The 19,412-nt window shown below is 36.6% G+C and overlaps 1 protein-coding gene across 2 annotated transcripts in view; it reads left to right on the forward strand.

The window, feature by feature from the left end:
• CSMD1 (CUB and Sushi multiple domains 1) overlaps window positions 1-19,412 on the forward strand; it is a 1,128,271-nt gene that overhangs the window by 551,055 nt on the left and 557,804 nt on the right. For both annotated transcript variants that reach the window (XM_061354960.1, XM_061354961.1), the window contains exons 4-5: window positions 7,088-7,282; window positions 18,209-18,416. In XM_061354960.1, coding sequence (XP_061210944.1) covers window positions 7,088-7,282; window positions 18,209-18,416 — 403 coding nt within the window. The remainder of the gene's footprint in view (window positions 1-7,087; window positions 7,283-18,208; window positions 18,417-19,412) is intronic.

A 19,412-nucleotide genomic window follows, 5' to 3' on the forward strand; every position in this document is an offset into this window, starting at 1 on the left:
AATATCATTCCTCTCTTCAGTGTATGGACTGCTCCCCAGTTAGGTATCATTTTGAACTTGAGGAGGGTCCATTCTATCTCCCGTTGCAATAAAAGGTATTAAAGAATATGAGCTCCATTATGAACCTTTGAGGAATCAACTAGCAACCAGCTGCCGGTTGAGCTCTGTACTAGTGATCACAGCACTCTGAACCTTGCAGCCCAAGCAATTTCCCTCCTGCTTTAGAGTCCAGTTATCCATTTAATGCTCCACTGGATCTGTTACAAGACTACTATGGACCCTTGTCAAAGGCTTTGCTGAAGTCATGGTAGACAACATCCTCTGCTCTCCCCTATTCCTTGAAGCCAGTCATCTCGTCACATAAAGCAATCTGTCAGATTGTTAGGCTTGATTCCCCATAGTGGATCACTGCAGCATGAGCAACAAATAGGAGGAGCTGGAAGCCATTGTGCAGCAGGGAAATCGTGACATACCCTCACAGAAACATGGTGGGATGATTCACATGATTGGAGTGCTGCAGTAGATGGCTACAGGCTCTTCAGAAGGGATAGACAAGGGAAATAGGTGGTGGGGTTGCACTGTATGTCAGGGAGTGTGTCATCTGCCTTGAACTCAGTGTTGTGAGAAGGCTGAATGTTTGTGGGTGAAGATCAGGGGGAAGACCAGCCAAGCAGATACCCTGGTAGGAGTCTGTTGCGGGCCACCTAGACAGGATGAAGCTACGGATAAAGCATTCTTCAGACAACTGGGAGAAGTTTCACAATTGCTTGCCCTTGTTCTCATGGGGGACTTTAACCTTCCAGATGTCTGCTGGTAGTACAGTAGAGCAGAGAAGAAACAATCCAGGAGGTTCTTATAGGATGTGGAAGATAACTTCCTAACCCAGCTGGTTAGTGAGCCAACTAGGGGAGATGCCTGGCTGGATTTGGTGTTTGCAAACAGAGGACTAGTGGGTGATGTGATGGTTGGAGGCCATCACGGGCAAAGCAATCACAAAATGATTGAATTTTCAATCCTTGGAAAACTCAGAAAGGACATTAACAAAATCTTCACCTTAGGCTTCTAGAGGGCTGACTTTGTCCTGTTAAACAGGACACTGGTTGCAGAATTCCTGAGGAAACTGAAGGACAAAGGGGTCCAGAAGGCTGGACACTCTTCAAGAATGAAATCCTCAAGTTGCAAGAGCAGGCGGATGATTAGATATTAGAACAGAGTATTCCACCACAGGATAGTGGTGGAATCACCCCATGTAGATGAGGCCCTCAGTGACATGGTGCAGTGGTGGTTTTGGCAATTCTGGGTTAATTGATCTTAAAGGTCTTTTCCAATGTAGTTGATTCTATGATTCTAGACTCCATGTTGGATCTTACAGACTAGTGTTGAACTGGAAGTTAAAATCTGGAAAAGATATTCAGTTTATTCTAGGTCTGTCACTGTTGAAGTACAAAAGGAGTTATTACTGGTCCCAGTACTGTTTAACATGACATGACCTGGACAACAGAATTCATTCTCAGCAAGTTTCCAGGTAATGCAAAACTTAGAAGAATGGCTGATACACCAGATGGTTGGGCTGCCATTCAAAGGGATATTAACAGGATGGAGAAATAGACAAACAGAAGTCTCACAGAGCTCAATGAAAAGAAATTCAAAGAAAATTAAAATGAAATCTGAAGTCTTGCCCTAGGCAACAGTAACAAAAGGGGGCCAACCAGCTAGAAGGCAGCTTTACAGAGAAGAACCTGTGGACATCTTGTTCACCACAGGTTGGCAATATGCCCTTGTTACAAAGCAGGTTGAGGGAGATGATTGTTCACTTCTACTCAGCACTAGTGAGCCACACCTGGAGTGCTGTGCCCAGTTCTGGGCTCCCTAGTACAAGAAAGAAACATGGACATACTGAATTGAGTCCAGCAAAGGTCTACAAAGATGGTTAAGGGCTTGGCACATCTGATTTGAGGAGAGACACAGGTGTCTGGGATTGTTCAGCTTGAAGAAGAGAATGCTCAAGAGAATCTTTCTGAGGTGTGTATATTCCCTTATCTAGGGATGGGTAAAGATGATGAAGTCAGACTCTCACAGTGGTCACTGGCAGGATTGAAGACAATGGGCACAAAGTGAAATACTGAAAATTCCATTTAAACATAACACATAGCTTTTTTTTCAGTATATATGTATTTTAGTATTTATTTATTTATTCTGTGAGGTTGCTGGGACACTACAAAATGTTGCCCAGAGAGTCTGTGGAGTCTTCATCTATGGAGATACTAAAACCAGAAACAGATATGGCCTGGGCAACCTGCTCTAGCTTCTGCGTCTCTTTTGCATTCCAAAAAGTGCTATATTCCTGAAGGCAAGACTGTAGTCCATGCTGGTTTTCAGAGTAAAGAAGAATTTTGCAAAGGGTAGGCCTGTGCAGTTTCTATCGTGTTATCGTCCTCTAACAAATGACCTACATGCATCTACAGTGTTCCATACTAATGTAAAAATCGGCACTGGTAGATCAATTAACTATTCATTGTGCATAGCTCCTGGAAGTAGAAAGGACAAAGTTGTTTAATAAGTTGACAGTGAAATATTACATGCTTTTCAATTGATTTAGTATTTGGAATTACTTAAAAAAAGAAAGGTCAAAATGCACCCTAATGGAGTTTAATGTAAGACATTAGAAACTAAAAAAAAAGTCAAATATATTGATTTTGTAGTCTATTTCTAGGTAGGAATGGCAGATACAGTTCTACAGAACTCTTTGGAATTAGTTTTTAAAGCAAATTTCATTACTTGCACCTAAAGAAAGAAACATTACTTCCAGAACAGATTTATTAAAGAAAGTACTTTTATATGCACATACATATAAGCATATTTCTAAGTCCATCTTTTGTTCAATACAGCACTTTTAGTTTGGTAGATTGGAAGACTATTATCCCCCCCCCACCCCTCCGAAATGTGAGCACCTTTTTAAATGGTGCTTTTCTGAGTTGGAGCAGAAACTAGTTTCAGTGCCATTCTCACAAGAAAATGTAGCATTTTTTCTTCTCCCATTTGTTAGCTTATTTTGTTCTGTTTTCATAATAAGTATAGTTATTATACTTCTCAAAAAGTGTTTTCTTCTTCTGTTTCTCTAGAATGCAATTGTACGCGTATCTTCTATTTATGCATGAAACTACTGTATATACCACTTCCTGTAGCCGCGTGGACAGGGTGTCATGAGCTATGCATCATGCGTATTACACATCCTGATACATGCCTTGAATTTTTTTGTATCCCTGATTTTCTCCACAGAAATTCCTTCCGATGTTGTGATTCCAAAACTCGCAAGTGTATTAGGAGACTCTGTGACTTCCTCCTAGCTTATGCTTTGGTGTGGTTTTGCCTGTAGCTACCAATGTGAGAAGGCTGTGGTGGGAAACATACAGGGGGTCTGTAACAGAGGGAATATGGAACAGCAAAAAGCAGGCAAGTTTGCATTTGGCTGAACTTAGGTTCAGTCTGGAAAGCTTTTCCACTTATTTCAGGAAGAACAGGAAAAAGAGCAAATCACATGTATCCTTGAAATATCTTGTAAAGCTATTGAAATAAGTGATGGAAAAACTTGTACCTTGCTCCTTCCTTTCCTCTTTTCACTTCCCATTTTTCTTAATTTCAATTAAGCTACTTTCTGAATGCCTGCTGTCAAGTTCCAGCTGCCATGTGGGTCACTGACATGTGAAAACTGAGCAACTGATTCACAGAAACTTGAAACTGTTACCTTTAAGTGACATACACAGTGTGAGGCTTTCCCTGTTAAGGCCTCTAGGCAATCTTTGCAGTCTAGGTCATGATAGTAACATCTGAGGGGGAAAAAAATCCATTGTGTTCTCCTGGATTCATTGTCATATTGAGTGTCTGAATGGTACTTTGATGGACATGTTTAACCTTTGCATATGATAGCTTTGGTCAGCTAGAACTGCCATAATCCAAAATTTAAACTATTCTGATTACTTTTAGGAGCCTTCAAAGTATAATTCAACTCAGGTCCAGACTAGAAGCAGTGAAGTCTGTGCAGATGAAATTGTTCTGCTACCTCAATATACTTAAATCACAGTTTTAGAAAAGCGCATAAATAATGTAGTTTAATGCTTGATCTTGACAATCCTGTGAACTGTTGCATGTAATATTGTACATGGTCATTCTTAGGTCAATCAACTTTTACTGGTTTTTAGCAGGTTGTGGTAAAATGCATGCCAGTTTCAGAATGCAAAGTCCCATTTTTTCCTGGGGTTCTTGACAGATAGAGTGAAAACCATCATATTGTAGGAGACCTTTTTTTTTGCAAATAGAAGACTGATTTACTGCAATAGAATTTCAGCAGTTAGCCAATGCCAGTTGTCACACATATATGGCAGATGTAGGTTTGCTGTGATGTGTTTTCCTTGGGAAAGCAGTTAATTAGAAATCATAGTGTCTTTGAAGAAAGACACTTCTTCTTCTTTTTTTTTTCCCCAGATAGTATACTTAATTATAAAAATAAATGCTGAGATCTGGTTTGTGGGAATACTGATGCATATACCAGATCTTCTGATGAAATTACTTATTGCAGTGTTTGCATGTAAAAATGTTTTGTTGTGGTTTAAGTCCCCTGACCGCCCAGTGGGATGTGGAGTAGTATCATAAAAAAAGAGAACTTGTGAGTTAAGAACAGTTTAACAATTAAAATGTAATAATAACAGCAACAATAGGAACTGGAGAGCTTAGTAAAGACCAGGAGAGAAAAGTGAAGCACAATGCAGTTGCTCACCACCCCCTGACAAATACCCAGCCCAAGCCAAGCAGCAATTGACTCCTTTCAGGTGATTCACTCCAGTTTATATACTGGGAATAATGTACTATGGTATGGAATATCCCTTTGGCTAGTTTGGGTCAGGTGTCCTGTCTCTGCTTTCTTCCAGCTTCTTGTGCCCCTCCTCACTGGCAGGGCATGAGACAATGAAAAGTCCTTGATCAGGATAAGTGCTAGTTAGCAACAAATGAACCATTGGTGTGTTATCAGGATTGTTCTGAGACTAAAGCCAAAACACAGCACTGCAGCAGCTACTGGGAAGAAAATTAACTCTGACCAAGCTGAAACAAGGATGGTTAATTTGAAAATAAAAGAGAGATTCCTGTTTCAAATGCAGGTATTATCCTGTGTTAAAGCATGCAACAAATTTTTATTTGTTTGACTTGTCTTGCAGAATTACCTGTATTAACCTACCATGACTAAAGCAGCAAAAAGGGGAAAAATTTGTCAAGAGAGAGGTAGTGTTTTTAATAGTGAAATAAGGCATATACTAGCATATAGCAATATATGCTGTAGCATGGGATAGAACATTGTTGCCAACTTTTTGGAATGTAAATTAATATCTTTATTCCAATTATTCCAGTGTCTTAAAATCACTTTATTTTATACGTATTCATTCTCATATATGTCAGTCAAACACTGACTCTCTTTCCAATGAGCATATATAAGTAAATATGCTATTCCATTAAGGCTGCTGAAACAGCACAAGAGAAGTCAGAATCTTGCTGTTTGCTTCTATCTTTGGTAGCTATGCAGTCGGCAACCTTCAATAGTTTCTGTAATTCACAGAAATCTTCGATCTCTGGTCTGCAACATTGGTAGAACATTCATCTAGCTCATCATGCATTAGTGTTATGTGGCTTTCGTTACCTTGTTAATGTTTATAGAAGATTAGGGGAGTTTTCTCATAAAAGGATGTTGTAAGTGAAAGCATTATCTCTTAATTTTTAATTTCTGTGGTTTTTTGCCTTTTCAAAATCTTATATAATTTGGGTCATAAGTGTAATCATGATCATTCAAATGCCGTTGTGACTGAGTAATGAATTAAGGATGTCCATTCAGTAACTGGACTTTCATGATATAATGGGGCTTAATTAGCATTGATATATTGATATAATGCTTCACAGCACGCTGAAGATGTCCATGTATTGAGTAATTAGTCCTCTCAACATGCAGGCTAGTGAGGTTAGTATGGTTATGTTTGTTCTGTAGATGGGTAGAGTAAGAAAAGAAACACAGAGTGAAAGCATTTGTCTATGAAATATGTGGTTAATAAAATGATACCTGAATTACATGTGAGCTTTTCAGACTACCACTTCTTTGCTAAACACTTTTATCTTTGGGGCTCTGTTCATGACATATTTCAGCTTCCTGCACTTATTTGTTCTGCTATAGAGGAAATTAAAGAATTTTAATTTGTGCTACTTCAATGAAAGGAATTGCATGCTATTAATAACTTTCAGATGAGACAGAGAACAAAAACAATTGCACTTTCCTCCTCGCCAACACACTGTTTTGTTTTTTCCTAGGTGGAGGAGTATATTTAAAATGATAAATAGTTAAGCCAACCTCTTCCAAATAACTAATACTTACAAATGGTAGCAACTTTATGCAATAAAAAAGAAAATAAGTATGTCCATTAATATCAACCCAAGATTACCTGCTTAGTCATAGTTACCTTCCAATTTTGTTTCTGTTAGCAAGTATTGACTTAATTTGTTCTGCAGAACCCAAGTAATTTGAAAATATGCAGAAAAAACTAACTTCCTAATATACCATAGACTTTAATTTACTGTCAGAAAGCAGTTAATTATTGGATTCTTTTAAATTACTATTCTATCAACTAAAATGGAAACTGTACATAAAGTGCCTTCTACTGCCTGGATCCATAATGATGTTGCATAAATGTTTTTTGCAGTATTTAAAAAAGGAATTAAATAAGGCCTTCTTTTACTTCAGCTAGAGTTTTGGGAAAAACAGCAGGATTTACAGGATACTTTGTTTGAAAACAGATCTGTAAAGAACTTAAATGAGGTGCTCTTAAACCAAGAACTGAGTTCTGAAATTAGCTTTGAAAGTAAAGATGTCTATTATAAACTGAAATCTGTTGTGAAAGTACATTCCATAGCCTAATTTTGCCTTATTTGTATAAGGAATACTGTTTTTTTAAATAACAATAATAAAAGCAATTACTTAATTACAATTGACCAGTATTTATTACCTTATTCTGCAGACTTTCACTGTAATATTTTTCCTTTTTTCTTTTGACAGTATTACCTAGTCATACTTGTGGCAACCCAGGAGAAATACCTAAAGGAGTACTTCATGGAACAAGATTCAACATTGGAGATAAAATTCGATATAGCTGTATCTCTGGTTACATACTAGAAGGCCATGCCATGTTGACGTGTATTGTGAGTCCTGGAAATGGTGCATCATGGGATTTTCCAGTTCCTTTTTGCAGAGGTAAAAATAAAGACATGAAGTATCTTTAAAATATTAAGGCAATATTAAATCAGCAGATTAAATATATTGATGACGTTTTGGTAGTGCTTTGTTGTTCTTGTTGTTTGCTGGGGTTTTTTTTACTTTCTAAATGTAAATGGGAATAGTTTTCATAAACAGTTTCACCACAATTTTCTGGAGGTCTGAGGTGAACGTGACTGATACACAGTTGTTAGGATCCTAGGGATTTTTGAAAATTATAAATTAAAAATTATCTTTTTTTCCAGTCATTGGGAATCACTCTTGACTGTCACAACTTTTCAAAGATGATACAGAGCACTGTGGCACACCAAGAACCCTTACTTGCATACTGTTAAGTACCACAAACATGCACATATCCTTATTACTTCTGTAGTTCCTTGTATTGTTTCTCCTGTGCTATAGCTGCTACTTTTCTCCCCAAAAGTTCTCCATTATATTAAGAACTTGGAGGCCTGAGGACAGCCTTTGCTAATGAGGAGAGAAGCAAAGGGAATGTGGAGTGCTTTGCCTTTCCCATGTCTTCATCACAAGGTCAGGGGTAGTTGTCTTCTATAGCAGTCTCTGTAGGTTTCTTGTGGCTGGAGGGTCTTATAACGTAATTCCTCACAGCAAAGAAATATTTTATAAATTTGTGTATTCCAAATAAATACAAAAATTTATAATAATAATAAACTGACAGCAATTTGGGTCATGTCTGTTGTTTGGATTTGATTTAAGTCAGTATGCTACAAAAATTTCTTTTACTAGTGCTTTGAAAAAAGAAGAAAACAAAAATTTTCTGTTTTTCAGTTCTCTGACCTTAGATGGGTTTTTCGTCCTAATAAGTGGTAGTAATCATGTTTCAGAAAAATGTACATGTGGTGTCATCAACAACTACTAAATATTTGTTCTGTTTCTGATGATACACCCATTTTGGCGATGTGCACTGAATACAGATGTCTATTAACAGGACTGAAATTTTGTTCATAATTTGCAACTCTGAATTTAATTTATTAAAACTCAATTTAACCTATAAAAACTCAAGCAGGGGGCTAAGCCTTGTGTAGAACTTAGATGAAATCCAAAGAATTCTATGTACTTTCTGTGAAGAAATGAATACCACAACAGCAGAGTTATGTAACAGTTAATAATTTATGTGATCTGAGCCATTCCCACAGTGAATATTTAAGGGTTCATGTGGAAAGTAGATTTGGCTAGGTATTTTAAATATTCCTTATTTTGTTTCATTTTATCAGCCTGGAACACATGCCATGAGGTAGCCTTTCCATTCACTATGTCTTCAAGCAAGAAAGGTTCCCTTACTGTTTTTCTAAGAATCTTGGTCTTTTCCATGAAAGCACCTTTTGTTAGAGTTTTGTTTCTCGATGATATTATTCTTTTTTGTCATCATGAACTAATTTCATGGCATCCATGCAAGGTAATGCAGCAAAGTTAAATAAAGATACATGGGTTGTATACAAAAAAAATAATGATCTGTTCTCTGTGATGATAATAAGGAAACTGATATGTTTCCTCAGTTTTGATGATGCTAGCAAATTACTGTTTACTTCAGTTTTGTTGCTTAGTGTTTTTCAGAAGCATTAAGAAGCTGGTGTCCACTAATTTGTACATTGTCTAACTGTACAAATGCCGTTTCTGCTAGAAAAAATCCTAGTGAATTACTAATCCTCCAGGAAGGTGTGACTCATATCTGCTGTTTTGTTTCTCTGACTGCTACTCAGTTTCAGAAGTTCTTGCCTTAAAATACAGCTATGCGGAGGGTGCTGGAGCTGAACTGTACCACAGATTTATTGATGGCTTAGAACAAAATCTGAACAGAAATAAAGGTGCAGTCAATGGCATTTTTAGAAGGTTTAGATAATTTGGCTGTCAAGACATTGAGACATTGGCTTCATCTTTTTATTCTTATTTTCTGTTTTCTCTTAATGATTTTTGCTGTGTGAAAATTTGGCAACTTCCAAACTGAAAAAGATAGAAAACAGTCCCCAAAAGCAGAAAACAACCTCCAAAGAAAAGTTCAAAGGCAAATTCTGAAAAGATGAGGTAATTATTAAAACTTAGTCCTGTTTTTTCATATGGTAAGAGCAGCCATGGACTTTTCTGCTGTTAGCAGCTGCTATGTGGTGGCTGCAAAACCACATAGGTGGCTTGCAAGAGCTGACAGGGAGAATCGATGGCCCACCTAAATTCTGTTCTGGTGTTTGTCCTGAGAATAACAAAGGTCTTTCTTTTCTCATTCTTGGCTACCTTAATAGTGTAACCCAAAACATTTGCCTTCTTTATTTTGAGGTTGTAATACTGTGAAGTACAAGTCTGAAACATTTTGCAAGTTAATTTCATTCACTGCAGTAACTCCACTAGTAGCTGATTTATGGTGTGTGACTACTTCTAAACAAACTTTGTATAATTCAGTTCTCAATTCTCAGTAATTTTGAGAATCCTAGTTGATTATAGTTGCATGAGTCTAGGTTTTTGTGAGACTAACACTAGCAATACAAATTGGATTAGTGATACTACAATGGTAAGCTATTCCTTACAGTAAAAATAGCTGTGAGAGGAAGAACATGTAATATGTTATCAGTAAAAAGATACCCAATTATTGGAGGGAAAATGAAGAATAAATAAAGAAGACAAACCAGAAAAAGAGATTATATGTCAGAAAGGTCCAAAAGGGTCAAATAATAATTAATCAATTCTGGATTTAAAAAATACTATTTAAGAAATACTTTGGTGAATAATAGATACTGAAGAAAGTGTTCTTCGAATAGATAGAGGTAGAAAGGAGCTAACTACAGAGATTCAGAGCTGATATATTTAAACCATCCAGCATAGAGAAATTGGCATTTTTTGGTGTTTTCCTTGCTTTCTGAGGTAGCAAGTAATTCTCTGATTAAATTTCTTCTCAGCCTCTGTGGTTCAGACAAATACGATTTTGTAAGTTTTTATAAGTTTAAGGAGGAGAAAAAGATGTCTTGATCCCATCATTTATCCATGTTTATAAACAAATTTAGAAAAAAGAGAGGTAAAGGAAAAGAACATGTCCTAATAATTCTGCTTACTGATGTTGCATTACATGATAAAGCGAGACTATTTTCCCAAATCTGTTTTTTAGAGTGTCTTAGCATATTCCTGCCCAAGCAATTTTGTTCATTTTCAGAATAATCTGAATTGCTACAATATTGACATTGAGATGAAATTTGACTGAAACTCATTGTGAATTGTCAAGTAAGAAGTCAAAGAAGTGTTTCTGGAAAAGCAGATAGGTTATACTGTGTAAATTCTTACACAGTTGTGCAGGACTGGCTAGATCTGATGCAACAGATATGGAGGCAGCTACATTCATTTTGGTTTTTTCTGTATATGTGCATGTGTGTAAGTTTATATATATTTACACATAGTGTTCTGACATGTGAGTATTAATAGACCTGACAGAAAAATTAAAAGATGCCAGATCAAACTGGATCTGTGCCATAAACTGACTATAAGACAGGACCAAAAAGCGAAAAATTTAATGAGCAGCACAATGAAAACATGGTGAAGGTATCCAAAATGATAAAGTCAAAGAATGAGAGAGGACTTCAGTCTGACCCTTAGGAACATAAGCAGACTTAACATCAGAGGAAGATACAGTGATTTACTAAAAATGAAAAACAGACCCCAGGGTGGTAATAAAAAGATGAAGGATGTCACATCTGCATGTGGACTTTTGGTAATAATTGGATTAACTTTCCTAATTATTATGTGAAATCTGCAGAAGTCATTAATTTACCCTGAGAGAATTCAGCCTTTTCTCTTTTTCATTCAAAATCAGGGCTTTACTATTAAATTGTTATCAACTGTTATTTTAAGGGATCATTATCAGCACTAAAAATATATTCTCAAGTGAAGTGTTATCATATCACTGCAAAACACTTTAGGATACTTAACTGGAAAAAGTAGAGAGTCTTAACAAGATATCCAGAAGACTGATCTTTCATTTCTGTGGGAGAAAGAGTATGACATTGCAGACTGTTGATTAATTTCTGAACTTCTTAGTCTGGCTATCCTCTCTTAGTTTTTTTGCATTAAAAAGGTGACCGAACTGGGGTTTTGATTTTAAGTTTGCTAAAGGATGTACTATCAGTTAATAACTGAACTTTTCTGCCAGATTAGCAAATACTTTGTCTACCACTTTTTCTGTTTTATTTGAAATTTATAACATATTTGACTAATAGATCAGATTTCCTCTCCAGAGTGGATGGTGGGGGAACAGGTCTTTCTAGTATATGAAACTGATATGATAGGATAAATAAAATTTTTAAAGGTTGCTAAGGTAGAGCACAGCATCTGCAAAGAAATTTGCAAGCCAATGTCAAGCCCCAGGAATTACAAGGCTGCTCCACTTATTCCAGGATCGTCAGGGCAAATAACTACGGACAAACCCACTGCAGTCACTGAAATGTCAATGCTAATATGTTCAAAGCAGTGCTGCAGCTGCAGTGGGTGCCCACAGGTGCCTAAACAAATTGCAACAATTTCTGTGTTTTTATTTTGTACATACTATTAACTTGAAGTGAGAAATCTGACTTTTTAATATACATGAAATAGACACTATTTTCATAAACTACAATTATTTCTGAAATTGTAACAAAATAATCCCATTCTACTTAGAGAGCAATCCAAATTATTTTGAAGTGTCCTTTGAAAACCCTGGAGAGAGTAAGAAAATTCATCTTAGATGCATGGTTTAATGAATATTTAATTTATGTGAAGTTGATCAACAGCAAAGAAAGAAATTGAGAAGGGGAGGCACACTGATTAGAGCACTTATCTGGGATGTGGTACATCTGGATTCAAGTGATGATAGAAAAAAAACCACCCTTCTTACAAGTTTCCATTTCTTAAAACACAGAAAAGAAGCACAGGTGTTGACGTTTACCTTTTCAAAGTAAAGCCTATAAAAAAACTAAAATATTCAAGAAGATTAGCAAGTAGAGGTGAATGTTTTGATGATTAAAAACCTTGCTGCCAGTTGGAACTTGATTAGATCAATGAGTTATCTGATGAATGTGTAATGCTACACCATTGTAACACTTAGCAATGTTTTTGGTCTTTATGAATCTGGCAGTTTAGCAGCTTGAGAGTTGGCATTGATAAACTAAAATTTATTTTTAAACTTGGCATTGATATATTATGGCTTGTTTTTAGGTTTTTGTCAGTAAGACATTTTAAAATGGTAATTTTGAGAGTCTTATGTTAAAAAGCCACTTAGCTAACTCCTCATACTAATAGTTTCCAAAATATCCGAAGTATGTATCTATGAAAGTAATCATTCATGATTATTTCATTGATGTGTTTTCTGTACTGGTGAATTTTATTAAATGATGTACAATTATCTACTTTTTCACAAATGAAATGCAGAAAAATGCCATTTAATAAAGAATTGAATAAATCATAGAATCATAGAATATCTCAAGTTGGAAGGTACCCATAAAGATTACTGAGTCCAATTCCCTGGTCCTCACAGCACTGTCTGAAATTAAACCATGATAGAGTGTCCAGGCAGTCCTCGAACTCTGACAGGCTTGGTGCCGTGACCACTTGCTTGGGAGGCCTGTTCCAGTGATCAACCATCCTCTCAGTGAAGAACCTTTTCCTCATGTCCAACTTGGAATTCCCCTGAGGAAGCTTCATTAAATTTCCTCATGTTCTTTCAGTGGTCACCAGAGAGGAATTAACACCTTCCCCTCCGCTGCCCTACTTGAGGAAGGTGTAGAGTACAGTTAGGTCACACCTCAGCCTTCTCCAAGCTGAACAGCCAGGTCACCTCTGCCACTCCTCCTAAGTCTTACCTTTGAGACCTTTCACCATCTTGGTCACTTCCTCAGAACATGCTGGAATAGTTTGATGTCCTTCTTATATTGAGGCACCCAAAAACTGCACACAGTACTTGAAATGGGGCCACACCAGTGCAGTGTAGAGTGGAACAGTCCTCTCCCATGCCCAGCCAGTGATGCTGTGCTTGATGCACCACAGGGCATGAGTGGTCCTTTTGGCTGCCAGGGCACACTGTTGACTTATATTGAAGTCGCCATCAACCCGGACCCCCTCCCATATGAAGACAGGCTGAGAAAGTTGGGGCTGTTCAGCCTGGAGAAGAGAAGGCTGCGGGGAGACCTCATAGCAGCCTTCCAGTATCTGAAGGGAGCCTGTAACGATGCTGGGGAGGGACTCTTCATTAGGGACTGTAGTGATAGGACAGGGGGTAACGGGTTAAACAGAGGAAGTTTAGATTGGCTATAAGGAAGAAGTTCTTTACTGTAAGGGTGGTGAGGCACTGGAATGGGTTGCCCAGGGATGTTGTGAATGCTCCATCCCTGGCGTTGTTCAAGGCCAGGTTGGACAGAGCCTTGGGTGACATGGTTTAGTGTGAGGTGTCCCTGGCACCCATGGGCGGGGGGTTGGAACTAGATGATCTTAAGGTTCTTTCCAGCCCTAACTATTCTATGATTCTGTGATTCTGTCTCTCTCCCTGGGTTTCTTTCCAGCCTCAATGAACAAAGAACTGTTTCAGTAGTATTTTCAGTAAGGCATGCTAAATAATGTAAGCCTATGGCTCATTTAGAATCCTCTAAATTTGCATTTTTTAATTTCTATGACTTACAAAATGACACAAAATGGCAATATGTCATTTGATGACAATTTATAAGATATCACTCAAGTTTTTAATTGCATCTATTCTCTTGCTAGTGATAAAAGAGGTAAGGAAATGGCTACAAATAACATAACAGGGCAGAAACTTTATTACTATGAATTTTGTACTTTAAGTCACAGCTATGTTTTATATCAGTTATTTTACAGTAGTAACATAGCAAAATGATATTTCAAATAAGGAGGTTTCAGTAAAAACTAAAGTTGAATAGCCAATTCTGATCACTTCAAGTCAGATTCTAAATTGATTTTGAAAGACTAGATCACTTTAAAATGTTCGTTCTTTGTTATTATGCAACAAAAAAGAATTTCATACACATTTTATTAGTTTTTATATAATAAAGGCACACAGAATACAGAACATTGCACTCTGGAAAGCATTTATGTGGCAAGAAGAGGAAAGTCTAGTAAAAATGATTGAATGTTCAAAACATGCTATCAGAAAATGATAGACTGTTCAAAACACACCTGTTTAGATGAGGAAGATTTTTAAGATATTGTTCGTGTTGTTACGCTATTCTTGGATAGCTTCTTAGCAGAGTTTGCACCTCACTTGAAGCAAGATCTCATTTATGCAAGACATGGCTTACCAGAATTGTCATATTGATGTTTTTGGTGAAATTACTCCTCCTAGTTTGAAGAAAAATGTAAGATTTTTTCATTGACTGCCATTGTTCCTTAGTGATCCTTTTTTTTTTTTACCTATATTAATTTGATGGATAGGTTTATGTGTTTTAAGATACAAATCTATACAGTATATGTTTTTTGTCAAGTGGTGCTAGGCATATAGGTTTGCATGTATACTTTATAGAAGATGCATTTTCTCTAAATTCCAAGCACTTAATTTCTGACTACTGAGAGATCCAAATGTTTGTAGCTTTATACTTCAAGTAGTCATTTATGCTGATGCAAACAGCACTTTGTGCAGTTGCTCACAACTTGAAAATAACCATGAGTGTTTGGAATTAATTACTTGCACTTTTTAAAATGCAATTTGTAAATCACTTAGAATTTGAATTCATGAAGCCTGAGGCATTATCTGCTATCAAATTAGTCTAAGCACGGTGAGTGATACATTAAGATTCCCAGGTACTTTTCTAGCTCTCTCAATGATGTGACATAGGACCATGGCCAAGACAGGTGATCAGTCCAATGAGGCCAACTAGCTCTGGGGACAGCTGGTGAAACTCAGTGTATGTCCAGACCATTTGTCTCATCCCCTCTAAGAAGTATGGCCACATCCTTTCTGCCTGTGCTTACTCTTAGGCATTTTATTACATTTTAGCATTCAACAGTCTAACTGCTTTAGCTTATGTGCCAACTGTGATAAAGGAGGTCCCTAAACCTCCTGGAGCATGGGAAATACGTTAGAGGAAAGATTATTCTTTGCAGCTGCTTGTACCATGGTCTTTCCATAAGACATCCACATCTTTCAGATAGAAAATACTGACTCTCTGGTCTGAGTTTGTTTCTGGGGTCTTACCTGACTAATGTTTCCTTTCCGTTTCTGAGCTAGCTTGGATTCTTGCAATCATCTTCAAAATGTTTTTGTGAATAGATTAAAAAGATATGCATTCCTCTGGGCAGATACCTGTAGTAGCCCGAGGTTTTTTTTACTTTCATCGGTAATGCACAGCATATAAATTTAGATTTTGTGTGTGACTGCCAGAAATAATCAACTACATAAGCCTTCGTTGTCAGCTGTGAAATTCAGAGCTTTAGAGCTCAAAGCATATTCAAGGGCTGTGCAGCAGAAACAATAAGTAGCATTGTAATTACTGCTAGAATGTTACTTAATGCCAGTATAAACACAGTGGGAGATGGTGTCATTGAGAATGTTGTCATAACAAAATATAACAAGTGGCTAGTACCAAAGAGTTATGGCTGACTTAGGATTTTGCACATCCTGCTGGTTACCCTGGGTGGGAAAAGCTTGCTTGCTGGCTTTCAAGAATACAGGGAGAACCTGTATGCCATATTAAATGGAACTCATATTCTCACATTTTGATTCTTTAAAATAAAAAAAATAAACCACACAAACCAAGCCAATTCACACTGTTACAACAAATGTGCAAAAAGTAGAAAATCCCCTTGTCCCCTTCCCTCCTCTGCTCACAAAAGAGATGGTGGAAAACACCAGGTTTTGGTGGTTCATTCAAGCTCTGATACTGGTGATGGCACGAGTAGAAATCAGTAAGTCAGTGTTAGTTTCTGTACCAAAGCATTGGCACAGGATGTATGAAGTTTATTTGTTTTTCATTGCTGGTTTAGATGATGATCTGAATTGCTTGAAGATTATACAGTTCTGGGTTTGTTCTTTTTTAAAGGAAAAAAGAGTCATTCAAGATATTACTGGAGAACAAATCTTGATTCTCCTTTCTGATTTGTTACAGATTTAGAATAGTTTTTAAATTGCTGTAATCTTTGCATGTATTATGCACCAGGAATTTTGACTCTGAACCTCAGCTTTATTCATGAGTTCTTTAAGTTTCACTTCCTTTCCCCTTTCATCCCTCAGAGGCACAATGGCCCTCTTAATATGCACTCTATGAAAAGCCAGGGATTGAGGGAGAAATGATCACAGAAGTGGCCTGATTTCAACAACAAAGGGAAATCTTTTAGGCGTGTAGATCTATTTCACTTCTAAATCTCCTTCATTTAAAAAAGAACATATAAATATAAAGGTCCAGAAAGTAAGATACTAAATTTATTGGAAAGACCTGCCCTCCTCTAAGAGATATGTGTGCTAAGAAGTCATGAAACTAAATAAGGCTTTGATAACCAAGGTTATGTTACATTCCTTTAGTATGTAAAAATTTACTTTTCACATAGAAAAGTAAAGGTAACTACCTGTTTAAATCTCTTCAGCAGGTTTCTCCTCTTTTTAATAAAATTAATAGGTCATACAATACTTAAATGTTAAAGAAATGATTCTGTTGCTGCCTTTCTTCCAATTCTTCTTTTTATTTCAGTCCCTTATTAGCTATTTTTCCTCTTTTAATAGTGGTCTTTTTTGAATGTCCAGCACAGTATTCCTCTTCTTTTGATTCAAGATAATCCTTTTTGCTTTAAATCTTCCTTTAAAACTCACTTTCACTGACACACTTTCAGCTGTGATTGAGAAGAGCAGCTTTACTCCTACCTCTCTCTGTTGCGTTAATTAACTATTCAGCTATTATCCTAATTAGACTGCAAGTTCCTTGTGTCATGGACCTTGCCAAGGTATTTAATTTTAAATTTCCACATGCATTTACAGTGCACAAATAATACCTAATGATAACAGCAGTACGTAAAGATGGGTAAGAAATATAAAAATGAAACGCTTCTGATCATTCACCTATGCAGAAATATTTTTAATTACTGTTGCTGTAGCTTTCATACCCACATTACAACACACCAACAGCCACCTGGAAAATCTTTAGTTCTTTATGCCAATCAGTTGTATAGATGAGACTTTTTTTTTAATTGCATGTTTTGATACCCAATACTAATAATAATCAACATATCTTTAAAGCTTTCAATGAAGTTTTATGGGGCAAGGAAGAGTACAATAAGTCTGCTATGTCTGGCAACAAGCAACATGCTAAGCAATGTTCCAGGCTTAGCGTGAAATTTCTGTGCTCTGTATGTTTTTTTGAAAATTGGTTAATGACCATTTAAAAAGATATGTTATTAGCTGATGATGTGTGAAATTTGGAAGGTCCATCTGGCAACCTAACCTTCTGAATTTGCTATCTGCAGATGTCCTAATGCAGAACAAAAAACTTGAGAATGGCTAGTATGATGTTATTAGTGCTTCATAGTTTAGAATATTTTTTCAGCAGATTTTATAGTTATAGGAAATGAGAGAAATCTTTAGAAAAAGTGATATTTTTAAACTTGTATCACAGAGAGACTGTGTTTCTATGATTCTGTGCCAAGTTCCTTCTTAGACTTCTTCTCTGCATACTTTCACAGAGCCAGAGTGCAGGTTCTCTAAATGAGCTCATACTAGGTGTCTCTGGCACTAAAGTATCATCAGCAAATTAAAAAAGTAAAAAAATTCAAGCCAAGAATTTCTTCAGCTTAAAGGCCAAAAACTGTTCTATTCCATTCATCTGGATAATATTTTGTTTTGTGGTTATTCTGCATGCAGAGGGGATAACCTGGGTTTGGTATAACAGAAATGCTTGTTTAAACTGCAGCTCCAGTAATAACTGGTATTCTGTTCACCAGCTGAAGGAGCTTGTGGAGGGACACTGCGAGGGACAAGTGGAACTATTTCAAGTCCTCACTTCCCATCCGAGTATGAAAATAATGCTGATTGCACCTGGACCATATTAGCTGAACCAGGAGATACTATTGCCTTGGTCTTTACTGACTTCCAGTTAGAGGAAGGGTATGACTTCTTAGAGATCAGTGGAACAGAAGCACCATCAATATGGTAAGTCAGAGATCTTGTAAAGATCTTTCTTCTGGTTTTATTTTTTTGGTGAGTATTTTGAAAATATTAAAGTTTATTTAAGAAATTTTCTACCTGCTAGCAATAACCATTTTGTTATGTATTTTCATTTGGATGATTTTACCCTTCAGAACTGGAAAAAAACACAGTAGTTTGCTTCTGCTTCTTTCCAAATCTAGATCCTTTTTATTTTCTGCTATTTTCAAGATTTATATTTTTAAGGTATCTTAGCAGTGAACATTTATTGATGTTACATATTTGAATTTGTTATGAGAACATTTTCTGTTGTTGTGTCTTGAATGACTTATCAGGGTATTGTACTCCCAACAATGAAAGCAGTGAGCAAAATTCAGCCTCACAGTAAAGCAGGAATATATAGAGAGAGGATAGATGCCATCTTATTCTAAAGAGGCTATAATTCAGTCTTACTACGTGTACTCATGTGTGCAAGTATTATTTTCTTATGTTGGCTGATTAAAACTGTTAGTTTAGCAGTATTAGGGCTTAGTAATTAGAATACTAATTCTACCTTCTCTGTTCTAGGTAAAAAATAATAGTTCTGTCTATGGCAATGGATTAAGTTGCAGAACGGTTTCTTTGCATGCTGCCTATGCAGGTTTTTCTTTTGCTTGTCATACACGCCATTGCTAAAAAGTGTAGCCTAGAAAAAAAATACAGATTTGCTACTCACAGCTGATTGATGGTTATTATCTTCAGAATGCCTTTCTGGAGATCTAAAGCAGTCTCACTATTACTTTTATGTCATAGCAGGCTAGGCAGTGGAGTGTATTAATAATTGTGAAGTTCCAGGTAGCATCTGATTTGCTGAAAAAAATTATATCAAATAAAAACATGTGTCAACCATGCTTGGCAAATATGTGAAAACTTTGTTTTGAAGATACTTTTAGATCTATATAACAAATTTACTCATGTCGGGGTCTAATTCTCTTAGCATTCCATATGACCAAAAGTTCTGTA

This window comes from Neopsephotus bourkii, unplaced genomic scaffold, assembly GCF_033783945.1.
Source record: "Neopsephotus bourkii isolate Nb327-2 ecotype Australia unplaced genomic scaffold, CSIRO-AGI_Nbou_v1 NB_756, whole genome shotgun sequence".
Classification (NCBI taxonomy): Eukaryota; Metazoa; Chordata; class Aves; order Psittaciformes; family Psittacidae; genus Neopsephotus; species Neopsephotus bourkii.